The sequence below is a fragment of the Pelophylax lessonae genome, assembly GCF_965119305.1.
Source record: "Pelophylax lessonae genome assembly, chromosome: 3".
Classification (NCBI taxonomy): domain Eukaryota; kingdom Metazoa; phylum Chordata; class Amphibia; order Anura; family Ranidae; genus Pelophylax; species Pelophylax lessonae.
In genome coordinates, this window is record NC_138770.1 from 363,875,529 (window position 1) to 363,893,660 (window position 18,132).

Below are 18,132 nucleotides of genomic sequence, written 5' to 3' on the forward strand. Positions count from 1 at the left end.
CTCCTCGGGCTGCTGGGAGGTGTCCATGGCAGCTGGAGCAGGCGTTTTCGCGGAGTAGGCCGCGGCCTCGATTTGGGCCGTGCCCGGCGGAGGTCGCGCCGCCGCTTTTTCTAAGAAGCGCTCCATGGCGGAGCAAACGGAGGGGCTGTGCCGGGTCCGGGGGGGTTCGGAAGGCAGATGGAGTGCCGATGGGGCGGGCTGGAGGTGCTGGGCCAGCTTTTTATGCCGATTTTTGGAGCCACGCCGCGGGAGCTGAGTAGTGCTCAACTACTCCATGCGGCGCCAGAACCGGCAGTCCTCCAAAGCTGATTTTATATGGAGTTCTGTTCATAAGATCAGTGAAGCACAACTTTCACTGTGCACCACGTGTAAAGAAATAAAATTACCAAACAGCATTTATTTTTTTAAATGGCACTAGAGTTTATAAATGGATGTATTATAGTTTGGTTTCATTATTTGTATAATATTTTATGAACCAACATTTAATACACTATGCATCTGCAGCATTAATTTGTAAAGCTTGTTGAATTTTCTAACAAGAAAGCACTGCCTCCATACTTATTGGCAACCTGTGTATAACTGACTGAGCCACGATCCTGTCTCTGATAGGACTCATACTGTAGTGTGTTTAATCTGTTCTCTTCTGCTTTTCAAGTCATTTTCAAAGGGCATCTGTTACCGGAGCCGGTTTATCTTATTAAAAAGAAACTTTAAAACCTAAAAAAAAACACTTTTTTTTTTTTTTTTAACTCCTGAACAAAATCAACAAGAACATACCATAAAGCAGAAAACCTAATCGTGTAAGTCCATTAAAAAACTGTTATCAATACACGTCATTAGCAGCTCATTTCTAAGTATAATTGCTGTTTTATCCAAGGCAATATATGCTGGTTTGCCCTTTCCTGCATGAACTGTGCTCTTGTCACACCTATTACATGCAAAGTAAACACTGGTTGGTTATTTAAAAGTGATTATTTGTGAATCAAAGCTGCAGCTAAAGTAGATAATTGGAATATATCTTAGCTATAATAATCTGTTATCTAAGTAAACTTTGCTCTGAGCTATGCATATGTGATCTTTAAAGAATGGTGAAGCTAAAGTCATTATTCAGCAGGTTTGTTCATTTATGAGAAGAATCTGCATAAAACTGAACATAACCAAAGTGTTGTACTGTTCTACAGTGAGCTGTGCACCTGAATCCTTTCCAACTTTTTATTAGTTGCCCTAAGCAGGCATAACACTACCATGATTTATAAAGTTTTATGACTTGGTAAACAACCCTTGTAGTGGCACAGAGGTGTTGATGAGAGTTGTAAATTGATATATAGAGGCACAACATTCTAAGGCATATGTGTCAAACACAAGACCCGCGGGATGAATGCAGCCCCCCAGGCTATTTCATGTGGCCCTCGCACCTCTCCTGCAGCTGTGGCATTCATCTCGTCTCCAACCCGCCTTGCTTCAGCAGCAAAGAGGAGGACAGACCTCCTGTTGGCAGCAGAGACGACCACAGAACTCCTCCTAAAGGGCGTGTACCTCTCTGTGCAGCCGCAGCACCCCCTCATCTACACCCCCCCCCCTCAGTCTTAGTATGCAGCTGACTCTAGCCCTCCTCTGGTCCTACTCCAGACCCTACACTTTCTGCTTCACAGCTCCATCCCCAGCTTCTTCCCGGCAGTAGCACAAGGTAAAGGGGTGCACTGTGAAGTAAGGGAGGGTGGGGGATTCTTAATCTTCTGATGGTGGGCGGGGGCTCTTGACAACTGATATGAGGGGGGTGGGGTGCTGTGGACCCTCTAGTTTCACAGATACAGCTGGCCCTTTGAGGGCAACCTTAAGATAGTTGCGGCCCGCAATGAAATTGAGTTTGATACCCCTGTTCTAAGAGATGGTCTGGGACAGGGGCAAAAATGAAAGCCTTTTGTTATAGAACCCTGAAGTTATAAATGGTACCCGTTCTCTGCCTCAATGTTTGAGGTAACATTGGAAGTTTACATGTCTGAATACAGGAATTTAAAAACGGCCCCTAATTTAATTTTATATGTTTGGTTTTTTTTTGTCTCTTGCGTATTCTTACGCATACCCTAAAGCAGTCTTTCTCAACTATTTTACACTGGAGGAACTCTTTGAAAAATGTTCAGGTCCCAGGGCACCCCACTAAATATGACTGTATATACAGCTTACAGCACTTTAGCTTAATCAGTATGTTGTAGATTAAACAAATGTGATCATTTTACTAACTTCTGTTGTGTAAGAGAAATACCTTTCATGAAATAAAGAAAGGATAAAAAGTGAAGACCATAAATATAGTAGTATCCCCTTACATTGCTGGTTAGTGAAAGAAGAGCCCTTTACATTTTTGAATAGTAGAAAAGTGCCCCCCTAAATTAGTGGTTAGTGGCGAAATGCTCCTCAGTCAGTGGAAAGATCCTCCCTCATATTGGTGGTCAGTGGAAAAAGGTTAGTTAGTTGAAGAGTTGTCACCTCACATTGGGGTACAGGTGTTTCTCCTAAAATTAGAATATCAGAAGAAGTTATTTTATTTCAGTAATTCAATTCAGTTCAAAAAGTGAAACTCATATATTGTGTATGTATGTGCATGTGTGTGTGTGTATATGTGTGTGTGTATATATATATGTATGTATGTATGTATGTATGTATGTATGTGTATGTGTGTATATATATATATATATATATATATATATATATATATATATATATATATATATATATATATATATATATATATATATATATATATATATATATATATATATGTATATATGTGTGTGTGTGTATATAGATAGATAGACAGATAGATGCATTACACACACACAGAGTGATATATTTCAAGCATTTCTTCAATTTTATTTTGAGGACTATGGCTTACAGCTAGTGAAAACCCAAAATTCAGTATCTCAGAAAATTAGAATATTACATATAAGACTAATAAGAAAAGCCTTTTTAATACAGAAATGTTGGCTTACTGAAAAGTATGTCCATGTACAGTATAGTGTGCACTCAATACTTGGTTGGGCTCCATATGCATGAATTACTGTATATCAATGCGGCGTGGCATGGGGGCGATCAGCCTGTGGCACTGCTGAGGTGTTATGGAAGTCCAGGTTGCTTTAATAGTGGCCTTCAGCTCCTCTCTAAACAATACCCCACAGATTCTCTATGGGGTTTAGGTCAGGCGAGTTTACTGACCACTCAAGCACAGTGATACCATGATTATTAAACCAGGTATTGGTACTTTTGGCAATGTGGGCAGGTGCCATGTCCTGTCAGAAAATGAAATCCGCATCTCCATAAAGCTGGTCAGCAGAGGGAAGTATGAACTGCTCTAGAATTTCCTGGTAGTAACATAGTAAGGCAAGAAAATCTTACTGTTGAAAAATCATGGGCTTACTCAACCTACAAGGCTCAACCTAGAACTATATGGAGGTAAAACCACTTGTACTCAGATTGAACGTTCTTGGTACTTTTTTATCTATAAAAGTTTTGCATCTGTTACCTTTTTAACAAAACATAGACCATTTCTTTTTCTTTAGATTTGGTTGAGTTACTGTAACCCTACATAGAACTAGTAATAGAAAATTCAGTTTAGATCGATGTTTATATATCAGTAACATATTTAACTGAATATCTCCTTTTTATTTTCAGGCTCTAGGGAATCATGAATTTGACAATGGCCTTTCTGGACTTGTGGACCCATTCCTCAAAAACGTAAAGTTCCCCATCCTAAGTGCCAATATTAAAGCAGATTCACAGATTGCATCTAATATTAGTGGATATTATGTGCCTTACACCATCTTGAATGTTGGTGGTGAACAGATTGCAATAGTTGGATATACCTCAAAAGAAACTCCAGTTTTATCTGACCCAGGTAATGTTACCTTTATTCTTCAACATTGTATTCTTTCTAATATCAAACCTTCAAACACACTGCTCTATGTAGTTTGCTTTACTTCTAGCCCTGATGCGCACACCAGGTGCTGGTGCGGTTGACCTCTGGATAAGTATACAAATCCTAATAGGATTACCGCACACCAATGCGTAAAGAAAACCAATACTTTATTCAATCTTCTGGTAATAAAAACTTCATAGCTCTCACAGACAAGAGTGATTAACGCATTTCACACACAGACCAGTTTGCTCATAACACAATACTGGTAAGCGTTTTGTGCATGAAACGCATTAGCCACCCTGTCTTGTCTTTGTGAGCTATGATCTTTTTAATAGCAGAAGATTGAATAAAGTACCGGATTTTTTTACACATTGGTGTTATGTGAATATGGTGAATGTGGTATTCATCTCAAAAGTAGTCAATTCACTCAAAAACATACGTTATTTAACAAATGTGTTAATATTTATATTTTGTGATATATAGCACTTAAATCTTTTTAAACTTAAACTTTTGGAACTTTTTTTACATTGTTTTATCTCCTTTTCTTTCACGTTGTGAAAGTATGAAAACATCCTTAATTTGCTTTCATTCACAGAACATTCTCCTTGTAGTGAAATATTACAGTTTACAATCCTCAGCTAAGGCCAGAACATTTCCACATTGATACCTTGTATACTTTTACCTTACTGCCCAGTTCCCCCTTCTTGTTTTGTACTTTCCTAAAAGAAGGTCTCAAACTGGCGGCCCTGCAGCTGTTGTGGAGCTACAAGTCCTGGCATGCCTCTGCCTATGGGAGTCATGCTTGTACCTGTCAGCCTTGCAATGCCTCATGGGAACTGTAGTTCTGCAGCAACTGGAGGGCCACCAGTTTGAGATCATAAATGTTTTTTTTTTTTTGCAGTATTTAACTCAAATTCGATATTTTTCATTTAAAGTGTTACTAAACCCACAACAGTAAAATCAGTCTGTATATGCCGTAAAACATGCTTGTTATACTCACTGTGGAACCTAAGGGGTTAATCATCTGCATTGCCTATAAAGGCTGTTTGATCCTGTATGCACAGATCCTCCTCTTTTTGCATTGTCCCAATAACCTGATAAGACAGAGCTACTGGAGTCAGGCTGCACATGCTCAGTTTGGTGTGCAGGGCTGCTGTTCGAAATGACGGGCCCCGTACAGTCTACCTGGCAGCCCCCCTCCTCCCCCCTATTTTATCGTGACAATTTTTTCATTAATATACACTAAAATCAATATTAGCAGACACAAACATAACAGAGAACTTGTGTGAATTGGCCCTTTTTTTATTTGTTTTTTTAAATTTAAAAAAAAACTTAGAATTTTTTTTTTTTTTTTTAATATTAAAAATGTTTACAATTTTCTTTTACAATTCTCTTCAATTTTTTATTACAATGTATTATTTTTTTTTATACAATTTTATTTTTATTTTTTACAGGACAGGGAAGCCAACAGCGCTGTGGGAGGGGGCATCACAGTGAAAGAGGGGCACACGGGAGGGGGGGTGTCAGAAGCAGGCCAAACAGGAAGGGGGAATCGGTGTCGGAGAAGCAATTACAGCAACGATTGTCTGTGTCTGTCCCTGCAGCAGGTGAAAGCCGGGAGGAGGGGAGAAACTGGCTTTCAGCTGCTGCAGAGAGCCACACAGGGCTTCCTCTTGCAATTGCCCCCCCTCCCCAACCGCACAGACTCCCCGTGCTGTTGGGGCCCCCCCTGTGTGCCCAGTCCCCCTACAGGAGGACTAGTGCCCCCCCATCAGAGGCCCTGTTGGTGTGTATTGCTAGAGTTTTTTTTTTTTCTTCTTAGGAGTGTGCATGTGATCAGCACAGGGCCAATCAGCACTGTCCAGACAGAGGATAAGGGGTCCTGGAGCCTCATAGGACAGTCAAAATAGAATGAAAACTTCTCCCACAAGCTTTAACCACGCACTGATGGAAGTCACAAGACTGCTATTTACTTCTGATAAATTACTTAGCAGTTTATATTCACTAAAATAATTGCGTTTTTAACCACTTCCAGACTGCTCACGTTGCTGCTACCGCAGCACAGTGGTAGCCCTGGGTCCAGCGACCTAAACCTACGTCGCTGGATTCCTGCCTGTCTTGGTGTCTAGGCACAGTGGGAGTCGGGCTGGAGGAGGCTAAAGTGGTTAATATTGCATGTAATATTTCCAAAAAAATCACAAATCTCTCATGCATTAATCATTCCTGTATTGATCCCACTGTGTGTTGTGTACATATTCTGTGATATATATATAATATATATATATATATATATCCTTGACGACTGCTGAATTCTTCACCTTTCGGATCCCCCTAGGTTACTGTTAGTAACTGCATTTTACACAGTCTAGGGGTTTTGGTTGTTTTTGTTGTTTTAATATAAATAGGGATGGGAGAAGGGAAGAGTAGGATACTCCGGAAATTGAACTATTCACAATCCTGAGGACTTCTATCTGACTATGCAGCCAGGCTGCAAATTTCACCTTGCCATTAGATGAATTGTAGATATTAAGTCTCTGAACAAAAGACTTGGTTACACACTATCTTCAGGGTACTCGCCTAGCACCCTCTTTCACTCCACCAGCTGACACCTGTCCTCTGACTACTCCCGGGTGGCCCCCTTCCTGGTCAGGCCCTTAGATACGATACCCTGTACTCACGATACTGTTTTTCCAGATTTCCAGTGCCTCAACCCCTCTAGTCAGCTCTCCTGGACCTCTAGGTTCATCTCCTTCCTTCTGGCTCACCAGGCCGACTGCCCGTGACCATACACCAACTGCTGCAGAAGAGGTGGCAGCCGCCACCCTCCTTCCGGGACTCTGCTCACCAGCCAAAGACCCCCGAGCACATGTGCTCCTAGCTTTTATACTACACCCCACAATGCACCGAGACAGCAGTCTGTGCCAATCACTGGGGCTATATCAAAGCCTGTGTGCCCATTGGTCAGGTTTCCGCCACTGTCCAACACTCCCTATTGGACCAGTGGGGGACACTCCCCCAAACCAGATGAATCACACACTGAGCATCATGAGCAGACCTAACTCATAGATCCTGCTCCCTGTTAAGCAAAGAGCCATATAGATTTTGCCTGCTGCTCCTCTGATTTGGCAGACAGAGCCAAAACTATACTCTCTACCTAGCACCTACCTAGGAGGGTGCTACAGTAATATAACTTTCTCTAGCGCTCATTGACAGACGTAGTCCTCTGTGATACACCACCTTCGGGTTATGTTGCCTCCACAGGAGCAGGACTAGACAGGAAATTAAAAAGCTCTGGCCACACCCTAGGGGCAGTCCCAGAGGGTATATCCTCTCTCTCTCTGCCTCAGCAAATCAGTTATTTTCTGTCTAGTTAGGAGTAAGGACCTAGATACCTTGCTGGGATCTTAGGTCCTGGCAAGAATTTTTTCTTAAAGGATTTTTTAGACAGCTTTTTTTCTCCAGTGTTCCTGTGAGATCTTCAAGCAAGAAAGCTGAACTGGGCGACGGGCTGGATGTTGAGATCCGGTGGTCACCCCAGTTCAGCCTACGAGCGCGTGCAGGCCATAGCTCCGCGCTGGGTCGGCCGCGACAAAGTCCCATTAAAGGACTGACCCCGCGAGTTAAATGTCTCGCTGAAACGCCAAAGACCATGAGTCACGGCGTCCGTATCGGTCGACAGCCCTCCCGCCCCGGTGGAGAGGGGTACTGTCAGGAGTTGGTGCCCGCCTGGTTCCGGTATGGTGAGTAGTATGTTCCCCCTTTTCCCCTGACGGGTCTTGTGGTGAACGCGGGCCCCTCTCTGTATGGTAAGATAGAGTCCCTCTCTATCCTATAACATGACACAGATCCTCCTATTTTGAGTGTGATTTTATGTGCAAAAAAGCCAGGAGGCTTGGTTTGGGAGCTAACAATCTAATTGTATACATGTTAAAAAGATGTAATCTGTGGCATTCTGGGAATCTTACGGTGATAAGAATAAGCTACCTACCAGTCAGAAGCCACGGACATGTAGACTGCCTTCCTAATCAGATCTCCAGCTATTAGCAGGCCTCCCGAATGGCCATGCGGTCCGCCAGGGCCGGTACCGCCAACCACGCCAAATCCCCATGCAGAGAGAGTGTTGTGTGCCCTGCAACACACCGCTATTCAGTACAGGCCGCCGCCATTTTTTTTGCTGGATCGCACGAGCCGCCATTTTGGCGTAGCCTCGTGTCTCCAGCATGGGGGCGGCCATGTTTGAGGTGATCCAAACACCTCGTGGAGCTTGGGGAGGCGCCGGAAGGCGTGCAGAGGGGCGGAGCCGCCTCCTTTCTTCCTGGGCAGCCAGCCAAAAGACTTCCTGTTTGTCAAGACAGCGCTGTAACCTGTTGCAGTTAAACTCTGAGCATCAAGTGGTGAGCCTGGGGGTCTCTCTCTCTCTCTCGATCGATAGGGATCCCTAGCAGGTAACACTAAGGGGCTTTTTGTGGCGCTGGGGGTCTGAAAAAAAAAAAAAAAAAAAAGTTTTTTATTTTTGAATTATATTATCCAGGAAGTGACTGGAATTATCATGGACCCTGCCACACATATTCCCCCACCTGTTTCCCTCGAGGGGGCCACGGGACCCGCCGGTGCACAGAGTGTAGAGTCATTTACAGCAATTTTGGAGTCTATGGTGGCTCGGGTGGAGGCGGCCTGTCAGGGACGGGGGTCAAGGAAGCAACCCCCACCTACCCCTATACTATCTGACACCTCTGACTCAGATTCAGAGATGGTCACTGCAGTTGCAGGTTCCTCTGCAAGGGCTGTTATCCCAGGTAAAGCCCCCTCAGACAGTGAGGAGGACGCTTCTTCTCCTGCTATAATTCAGGAAGAAGCATTGGTGGACGCACTAGTTGTGGCAGTGCAGGAAACCTTAAAACTTGAGGCTTTACCGGCAGAGGCAACTGAAACAGAGATTCCTTTTGGTACTAATAAGCCCATCAAAACGGTGAAGGTTTTTCCTGTACCCAAATGTTTCGGTAATCAGATTAAAGGAGAATGGGAGCATTCTAAACGTACCTTTACTATTTCCAAGCGTATTGCTAGACGCTATCCGTTTGAGGAATCCATCATTAAGAAATGGACGGTACCACCAGTGGTGGATCCACCTATTTCCAGGCTGAATAAAGCCACGGTTATCCCAGTGGAGGACACTTCGTCCTTTAAGGATCCGGTGGATCGAAAGATGGAAGCAGAGTCCCGCACCATCTTCTCTCTGATAGGGTCAGCATTTAGACCAGTAATTGTTATTGGTCTAGTTTCCCAGACACTTACGGAATGGGCGAAAATGGTACGCCAAGACCTTAGGGGAAAGGATATTCCCCAGGAGACATCTGATTTGATGGAACAGATTATACAAGGGCTACAGTTTATCTGTGACGCAGCCTTGGACACTACTCCCTTATTAGGGCATGCATCTATGTCAGCGGTGATCCTCAGACGTGTGCTGTGGTTAAAATGCTGGTCAGCTGACCTAGGTTCCAAGAAGACCTTGACAAATCTCCCTTTTCAGGGGAATCGTCTATTTGGGGCCAACCTAGATGAAATCATTAAGGATGCCACTGGGAGCAAGAGCACTTTTTTGCCACAGGCTGCAAAAGCTAAGGGACCTCGCAACAAGCGAGGACCTTTCTTTACCGCCCATAAAGGGCGCCCGGCTGGTACTAGCGGGAAAGGCAAGACTCCTCCAGGAGGGTTCAAGAAGGGCTGGTCGGACAAGCAGAGGACCAACCCAGCCAAACCCGAAGCAAAGGAGTACACAGCCTGAAGGTGCGCCCCCACCCGGTTTCAGGGTGGGGGGACGTTTTCACCGGTATTCAGGACATTAGATCGAGCATCAACCACTACTACCGGTGCGATTCTTCCCTTCCAACATTTAAGTACTACAGGAAGCGGTAGTTACCGTTCCCTGAATAGATCTTTTCCTTTACCTTTTCCTAAGATTAGTCCCTATACCTCACAGGAATCGGATCTGGTTGACCAGATAGGCCAAGTAGCCTCTAGTCGGGTGACTTCGGTCCCTGAGGTTCAACCAGAAAAGATCACCCTTCCTGATAACAATCAGGTATCTGATAAATGTGTGGGAACAGAAAACGACCAGACTTTCTCGGATGGTCGGGGCCAGATACCTCTAGGGACGCCTGGTTCAGATTCTATCAGCGCCAGTGGTTCTAGAAATTCTAGGCTGGCCTCCTCAAGCCGGCCTGGCCGACTTGGACATGCTAGTCGCAGACGTTCCGTGGGAACTTCGTCTCAGGGAGTGTCTGTGGTCTCAAGGACCAATTTACCATCATGCTTTACAGTCGCTGGGTTTAATGGCCTGGCCATTGAGACCCAAGTACTGAAGGACAGAGGTTTGTCTACTTCAGTCATTCCTACCCTTATTAAAGCAAGGAAAGCGACTTCCAGCAAGGTCTATTATCACACATGGAAGACTTATATTGCGTGGTGCGAATCTTTAGGATTTCCTCCACGTACCTATTCGGTGACTCGAATATTGGCCTTTTTGCAACAAGGGGTTGAGCAGAAGCTAGCCTTGAGCACCATCAAGGGTCAAGTTTCAGCATTAGCAATCTTCTTTCAGAAACCTTTAGCTACCAAGTCCTTGGTGCGGAATTTCATCCAGGGGGTGCGGCACCTGGCTCCACCAGTCCGCGCGCCCTTACCGCCCTGGGATCTTAATTTGGTTTTGTCGGTTCTACAGAAACCTCCCTTTGAAAACATCAGGGAGATTCCCTTGCTTACTTTATCCCAGAAGGTGGCCTTCTTGGTGGCTATTACTTCTGCTCGCAGGGTGTCAGAACTGGCTGCATTATCATGCCAGTCCCCATACCTAGTGATTCATAGGGATAAGGTAGTACTTCATCCTAAGCCATCTTTTCTTCCTAAGGTGGTTTCAGATTTTCATCTGAATGAAGATATTGTACTACCTTCCTTGTGTCCTCAGCCCAAGCATCATCGGGAACATGCGTTGCATTCCTTAGATGTGGTTCGGGCAATCAGGGTATACCTGAAAGCTACGGAATCATTCCGTAAGACGGATTCACTTTTTGTGATCACGGATGGCCCCAGAAAGGGTTTGCCTGCATCTGCCGCGACCATTGCCAAATGGATTAGACAAACGGTGGTACAGGCTTATTCTATTAAGGGTCAGAGTCCTCCGTTCCCTGTTAGGGCGCACTCCACTCGAGCGCTCAGTACTTCCTGGGCCTTTCGCCATCAGGCGTCAGTGGTCCAGGTATGTAAGGCGGCCACCTGGTCGTCGGTACATACCTTTACAAAATTCTATAAAATTGATGTGACGGCATCGGCGGATGCCTCATTTGGCCGCAAGGTTTTGCAGGCCGCAATTTGAGGAGACCGATGGTCTACCTCGAGGGTTTTTTTCTGTTTGAAAAAAAAAAAAAAAAAAAAAATTTTCTCTTTTTTGTTGAGTCTCATCATTAAGGATGAGCATTGTAAACTTCTAGTTGGCACCGGTTGGGCCTTCTAGATTGGGATTTGATTTCATTTTCCCACCCCTCAGTTGTGATACTGCTCTGGGACGTCCCGAAGGTGGTGTATCACCGAGGACTACGTCTGTCAATGAGCGCTAGAGAAAAATGGATTTTTGTAAGATCTTACCGTAAAATCCTTTTCTCTTAGCTCATTGACAGACGTAGTCCCCGCCCCTCTGTTTTTTGAGTTGGGTTGGGTTAAATCTCTAAAGACTGCTTTTTCACATAACTGATTTGCTGAGGCAGAGAGAGAGAGGATATACCCTCTGGGACTGCCCCTAGGGTGTGGCCAGAGCTTTTTAATTTCCTGTCTAGTCCTGCTCCTGTGGAGGCAACATAACCCGAAGGTGGTGTATCACCGAGGACTACGTCTGTCAATGAGCTAAGAGAAAAGGATTTTACGGTAAGATCTTACAAAAATCCATTTTTTATATATATTTTCTGTTTTTCTAAAGAAAGTAAAATACCTCATCTGCATTTGCTTCTATATATTCTCACTGTGCCCTCGGGTCCCATAGGAGACACACTGAGCATGGATTTCCTCCTCCTCCACAGAGGTGAGGCAGTTGTAGTACAGAGCAGGAGCATGCACCTAGAGGGGACTCCTTCTATGGGGCTATGTTATAGGAACATATAACATGGGAAATGTGTTAGCACAGCTGGGGTACATTTTTAAAAGTAAACTCAGATTGTGAATTTTTTTTTTTAGAAAAATAATACATGTAGGCTATACTATTTTTATTGTTCTTATCTGTTTTATAAAAAAAAAAAAGTCCTAATAATCATTGAATTTGACAATGTTGGAAATTAAATTCAAATACACATTCTAACCCAAGACACGTTCTTAGCCTATACATTACCATTTTGTTTGATATTGTTGCACCATAAGTACACTTGTGCACACTTGTTCCATTTAGGCATCCTGTATAAAGCGACTGTATAAAATCAGTTGGCTAAACAGATGGGGCTCATCTGAGGAACTATTGAGGAGAACAAGTTCTGCTGTGTCTGTGAAAATTCTCTTTACAGCATGTGTATAGCTCCCATCTGTTTTCCATTAAGATCAGGGGGTCTCCAATCTTTTCTGTAGAAGGGTCACATTTGTATATTTTACAAATAATCACAAAAATGTGTTTTATAAATGAATGATTTAATTTTAATCTATAAGGAATAAACTTTCATCAAGAAGTAACTTCACATCAGAGGTCCTTCTGTTGCACCAGAAGCCTCCCCATTTCATCAGAGTCCTCCTTTCACATGATCATCAGGAGAATATAATTTGGGTTATTCTTTGGTGGTAAATGATGGTAATAACAAGAAATAATATATAGCTTTTTTTATTTTTTTTTACTATTTTGGGCCAGTTATTCTTTGATGATAATATAAAAAAAAAAAAAAAAATCAAGAGATATCAATTACCATTTACCACCAAAAGAGAGACCAATTTGTCCTGAAACAAAACAAGGCATAATCCATCTGGATGCAGAAAGTAGTTCTGGTGATATATACTGATTTACTAACACATGTCAAAGTTGCAAAAAGTATTCTAAATCTAGGTTCACATTTATGCAATTGATGCATTTTTCAGGCACGTTTTGCGACACGTTTTGAAATCTGTGTTTTTGATGCGTTCTTGCATGCAGTTTTTATGCACTGTTTTTTTGGGGGTTTTTTTTCTATTGACCCTACGTTCACACTTATGCACTATTTGACGCCTTTTGCAATTTGCAGAAACGCACTACAATCCGTTTAACATGGTTTCCTACGGTACACGTTTTTCAGCCGGTGAGTTTTTGGAAAGGGTTGGGAACTTTTTTCCCCACAGCAGATTGCATTTTGCATGTAATAGACTTTAATAGAGTCGCACCAAAAATGAAAGTGTTCCTTTTTTTGACCTGTTGTGATTTTTAAATTTTTATTTTTTCCCCCTCTAAAATCCCTGTATATAGCTGGTTGCTAAATAGTGGGCCGGAAAGCCAGCCGCCGCGTCCTTAACAACCGATTAGTCATCAGCTGTCAGTGGGGCTTCCCACTGACAGCTGAATGTAAAAAAAAAAGGAATTGCCGGCAAAAATATTTGTGAAAACAATTTCGTGAGGTCCCTCCCAGATCCATACCAGGCCCATCGGGTCTGGTATGGATTTGAAATGAACCCCCCCCCAAAAAAAAAATGGCGTGGGGTCCCCTCTAAATCATACCAGACCCTTATCCGAGGATGCAGGTCCGGAAAGGGAGGGGATGAGCAGGCGCCCCTCTCCCTTCTGAACCATACCAGGCCACATGCCCTCAACATGGGGGGTGCTTTGGGGCAGGGGGGTTCTGCCCTCTCTCTCCACCCCAAAGCACCTTGTCCCCATGTTGATGGGCGCAAGGGCCTCTTCCCCACAACCCTGGGCTGTGGTGGTGGGGGTCTATGGGCGGGGGGCTTAAAAGAATCTTGAAGCCCCTTTAACAAGGGGGTCCACAGATCCTGCCCCCCCATGTGAATGAGTATGGGGTATGTTGCACCCCTACTCATTCACCCGAAAAAGTGTCACAAAAAACACAAACCGTTTTGACAATTTCTGTGTTAAAAATTCAAAATAAAAAATTCAGTGTCTGAGGAAATTTGACAAAATTTGGTCTAGATGGATAGATGCGGAAGGATAGGTGTTGTATTTTCCTCTCCCTTTTGTGTGGTTGGGTCTCTGAGATCTCTATCTCCATTGCTTGGTATGGTGGCGGGCGTGATGGGAGGGGCAGGTGAAAATTTTCAGTGACCTAGCATGCAATATTCTTGTATCATGGGGTTACACTTCTATTGGATATGAGATAATTAGGGGTTTTGCCCCAAAACGTATGCTTCTTTCATCCCTTCTCATTGTAAGACTTTCTCCTTTGTGATTGATGAACGCTGTTGTGCATTTCCGTTATGCCTCTATATTATGCTTTTGTTATACTGCTTTGTTTAATAAAACGTTTCTGTTAAAAAAAAAGAAAGGTGAGCAGCCAACAGCTCGCTCCTCCATCTGACAGTTACTAAATAGGTAAGGGGCAGGACCACCCGAGTGACGTTCGACTAGTGCGGAGCTTTTTTTTCTGGGTCTGGCGGTGTGATTGACGACGGATCTACGTCAAGGACGTTTTTTGTTTTTTTTTTTTAATAAAGGAATTGTCAAACTTTTTTTTTTTTTGGGTCAATGAGTAGGGGTACAATACCCCATACTTATTCACATATAAGGCGCCAGGATCTGGGGACTGCCCGCAGACCCCGGTATGATGAAACCCGTAGGGCGGAGAAACATGCTGACATCATCGCGTGTTCTAGGAAGTGCAGGTCCCTTCTGTGCTTTCAGCTGGCCTGCTGCTTTTAAAATTGCGAGTTATGTTCTTTTGATATGTAAGTGCAGTTAATTTTTTACACTAAACAACCAGTACGGTTTTACACTATATGTGGAGCTTTTTTCCTTATGTTGATTGCTGTCTCATTGGGGTACCATCGTAAAAAGGCATGTAGCCTATACCTTCAACCCTGAGTGGACCTGGTGGGCAGGGGAGGACTGGGCCAGGGGGCAGGGGGGCAATTGCCCCCTGGGCCACTCTGATGTCCTGTAAAAAGGCTGCACTGCTTCTGCCACAGACATGCCTAAAGGATTCCTAGTTACATAGTTACATAGGTACATAGTTAGTGAGGTTGAAAAAAGACAACAGTCCATCCAGTTCAACCTTTGATGTGTGTGTGTGTTTGCTTTTAGCCGTACATTGTATACCCCTGTATGTTGTGGTCTTTAAGGTGTCCATCTAACAGTTTTTTGAAACTATCAATGCTCCCTGCTGATACGACTGCTTGTGGAAGAGAATTCCACATCCTTACCGCTCTTACAGTGAAGAACCCCTTACGCATTTTAAGGTTAAACCGCCTTTCCTCTAGTTTTAGTGAGTGGCCACGTGTCTTATTGTATCTCCTTTCTCTGAATAGTTTGTTCCTTATGCTAGGGTCGCCAGTACAGTATTTGTACATTGATATCATATCCCCCCTCAATCGTCTCTTCTCCAGAGAGAATAAGTTCAGGGCTTGTAGTCTTTCCTCATAATGTAGATATTAATCCTCAGTCTCCCGCCCAAACTGTGTGATTAACTCCGCGCTCTAGGTAGCACCAGCAGACTGCTGGTAAAAAATTCTAAAACTAAAGCTGCCACTTAAACAAATATGAAATACTTGACAAAAATAAAAAGGAATAATAGTGGCGCTAGAACAATCTAAAAAAGTTCCCGGAAGAGTTCCTACTATCACCTGTGGATGATCACCAAGTTAACAGTGCGGTTGATAAACAGTCCTCACAGTCTTATAGTCAAATGATCCCATAGGTGAAATATGAACATCAGTCCACTTTCAGATCTTCAATCACCATAAAAATTCATGTATTAATGATGACAGTGTTTGGATATGTGCCAAAACTCCGTGCAATCTGATAGGATCACCACAAGTCCACCACCAAGTGCAGGGGAAGTAAGAAATGGCCACTAACCGGATGCATTTGCTCACTTACTCTCATAAATGAGCATGCTGCGCATGTAAGTAACAGATCCCAATGTTACCATAGGATAGGTCACACCACAGGTAAAGATGGTTTCCACTTCAGTGCAGTAGCTCTTTTTTTCACACTCTCTCCCAACCGTATGAAAAATAAAGAGATAACTTCCCTAGTGCAGTATGTCTGATAAATTTTATTCACACCAAATAATCATACATTGCACTCACTTGTATAGTAGTAAAAACACGCTCATCTCAAAAAGCAAGGCAGTAGCGGAACCTCCAATTTTACTCAAATCTGGCTCCACGCCAGGTCGGGTAGTCCCGGAAGTTCTTTCGCTGCCAAAGTCCACGATAGGGTGCGTCGTCTGGCCACGCCCCGACGCGTTTCGTCACTTCCGGACTTCAACTGGGGGCGCGGCCAGACCAACGAACCCATCCTCTTTATGCTCAGCACCATCAACATTGCAGCCAATAGCGCAGCGAACAGGCCAACCGGAAGGACCTCATGACACCTTCCACTCTCCATACAGTGTTTACCTTCCGGCGGAAGGTGTCATGAGGTCCTTCCGGTTGGCCTGTTCGCTGCGCTATTGGCTGCAATGTTGATGGTGCTGAGCATAAAGAGGATGGGTTCGTTGGTCTGGCCGCGCCCCCAGTTGAAGTCCGGAAGTGACGAAACGCGTCGGGGCGTGGCCAGACGACGCACCCTATCGTGGACTTTGGCAGCGAAAGAACTTCCGGGACTACCCGACCTGGCGTGGAGCCAGATTTGAGTAAGATTGGAGGTTCCGCTACTGCCTTGCTTTTTGAGATGAGCGTGTTTTTACTACTATACAAGTGAGTGCAATGTATGATTATTTGGTGTGAATAAAATTTATCAGACATACTGCACTAGGGAAGTTATCTCTTTATTTTTCATACGGTTGGGAGAGAGTGTGAAAAAAAGAGCTACTGCACTGAAGTGGAAACCATCTTTACCTGTGGTGTGACCTATCCTATGGTAACATTGGGATCTGTTACTTACATGCGCAGCATGCTCATTTATGAGAGTAAGTGAGCAAATGCATCCGGTGAGTGGCCATTTCTTACTTCCCCTGCACTTGGTGGTGGACTTGTGATGATCCTATCAGATTGCACGGAGTTTTGGCACATATCCAAACACTGTCATCATTAATACATGAATTTTTATGGTGATTGAAGATCTGAAAGTGGACTGATGTTCATATTTCACCTATGGGATCATTTGACTATAAGACTGTGAGGACTGTTTATCAACCGCACTGTTAACTTGGTGATCATCCACAGGTGATAGTAGGAACTCTTCCGGGAACTTTTTTAGATTGTTCTAGCGCCACTATTATTCCTTTTTATTTTAGTCTTTCCTCATAGCTGATGTCCTTCATCCCCCTAATTATTTTTGTTGCCCTTCTCTGGACTTTCTCCAGTTCCAGCACATCCTTTCTGAGGACCGGTGCCCAGAACTGGACAGCATACTCCAGATGTGGCCGGACCAGAGTCTTGTAGAGCGGGAGAATAATCTCTTTATTTCTGGAGTGAATCCCCTTTTTTATACAACCCAGTATTCTGTTGGCTTTGCTTGCGGCGGCCTGGCATTGCATGCCACTGCCAAGCCTGTTGTCTACCAGTACCCCCAAGTCCTTTTCCATCCTAGACTCACCCAGAGGTTCCCCCCCTAGTGAGTAGCTTGCTTTCTGGTTTCTGGCCCCCCAGTGCATTACTGTACATTTTTCAACATTAAATCTTATCTGCCATGTAGTTGCCCACTCCGTTATTTTGTTCAGGTCCGCTTGCAAGGTTTCCACATCCTGCATAGAAGATATTGGCATGCCTAATTTAGTATCATCTGCAAATACTGAGATTGCACTCGATATCCCCTCCTCCAGATCATTTATGAATAAATTAAACAGGATTGGTCCCAGGACAGAACCCTGGGGGACCCCACTTTCCACACTCCCCATTAATCACCACCCTCTGTACTCTCCCCTGGAGCCAGTTCTCTATCCAGGTACTCACCTTATGGTCCATACCTATTTTCCTTAGTTTGTACAGTAAGCGTTTGTGGGGAACGGTGTCAAAGGCCTTTGCAAGGTCCAGATACACCACATCCACAGGCTTACCTTTATCTAGGTGGCAGCTCACTTCATCATAGAAGGTTAATAGATTGGTTT

The 18,132-nt window shown here is 44.0% G+C and overlaps 1 protein-coding gene across 1 annotated transcript in view; it reads left to right on the forward strand.

Moving 5' to 3' along the window:
• NT5E (5'-nucleotidase ecto) overlaps positions 1–18,132 on the forward strand; it is a 167,828-nt gene that overhangs the window by 102,377 nt on the left and 47,319 nt on the right. The window contains exon 2 of the mRNA XM_082252485.1: positions 3,667–3,889. Coding sequence (XP_082108611.1) covers positions 3,667–3,889 — 223 coding nt within the window. The remainder of the gene's footprint in view (positions 1–3,666; positions 3,890–18,132) is intronic.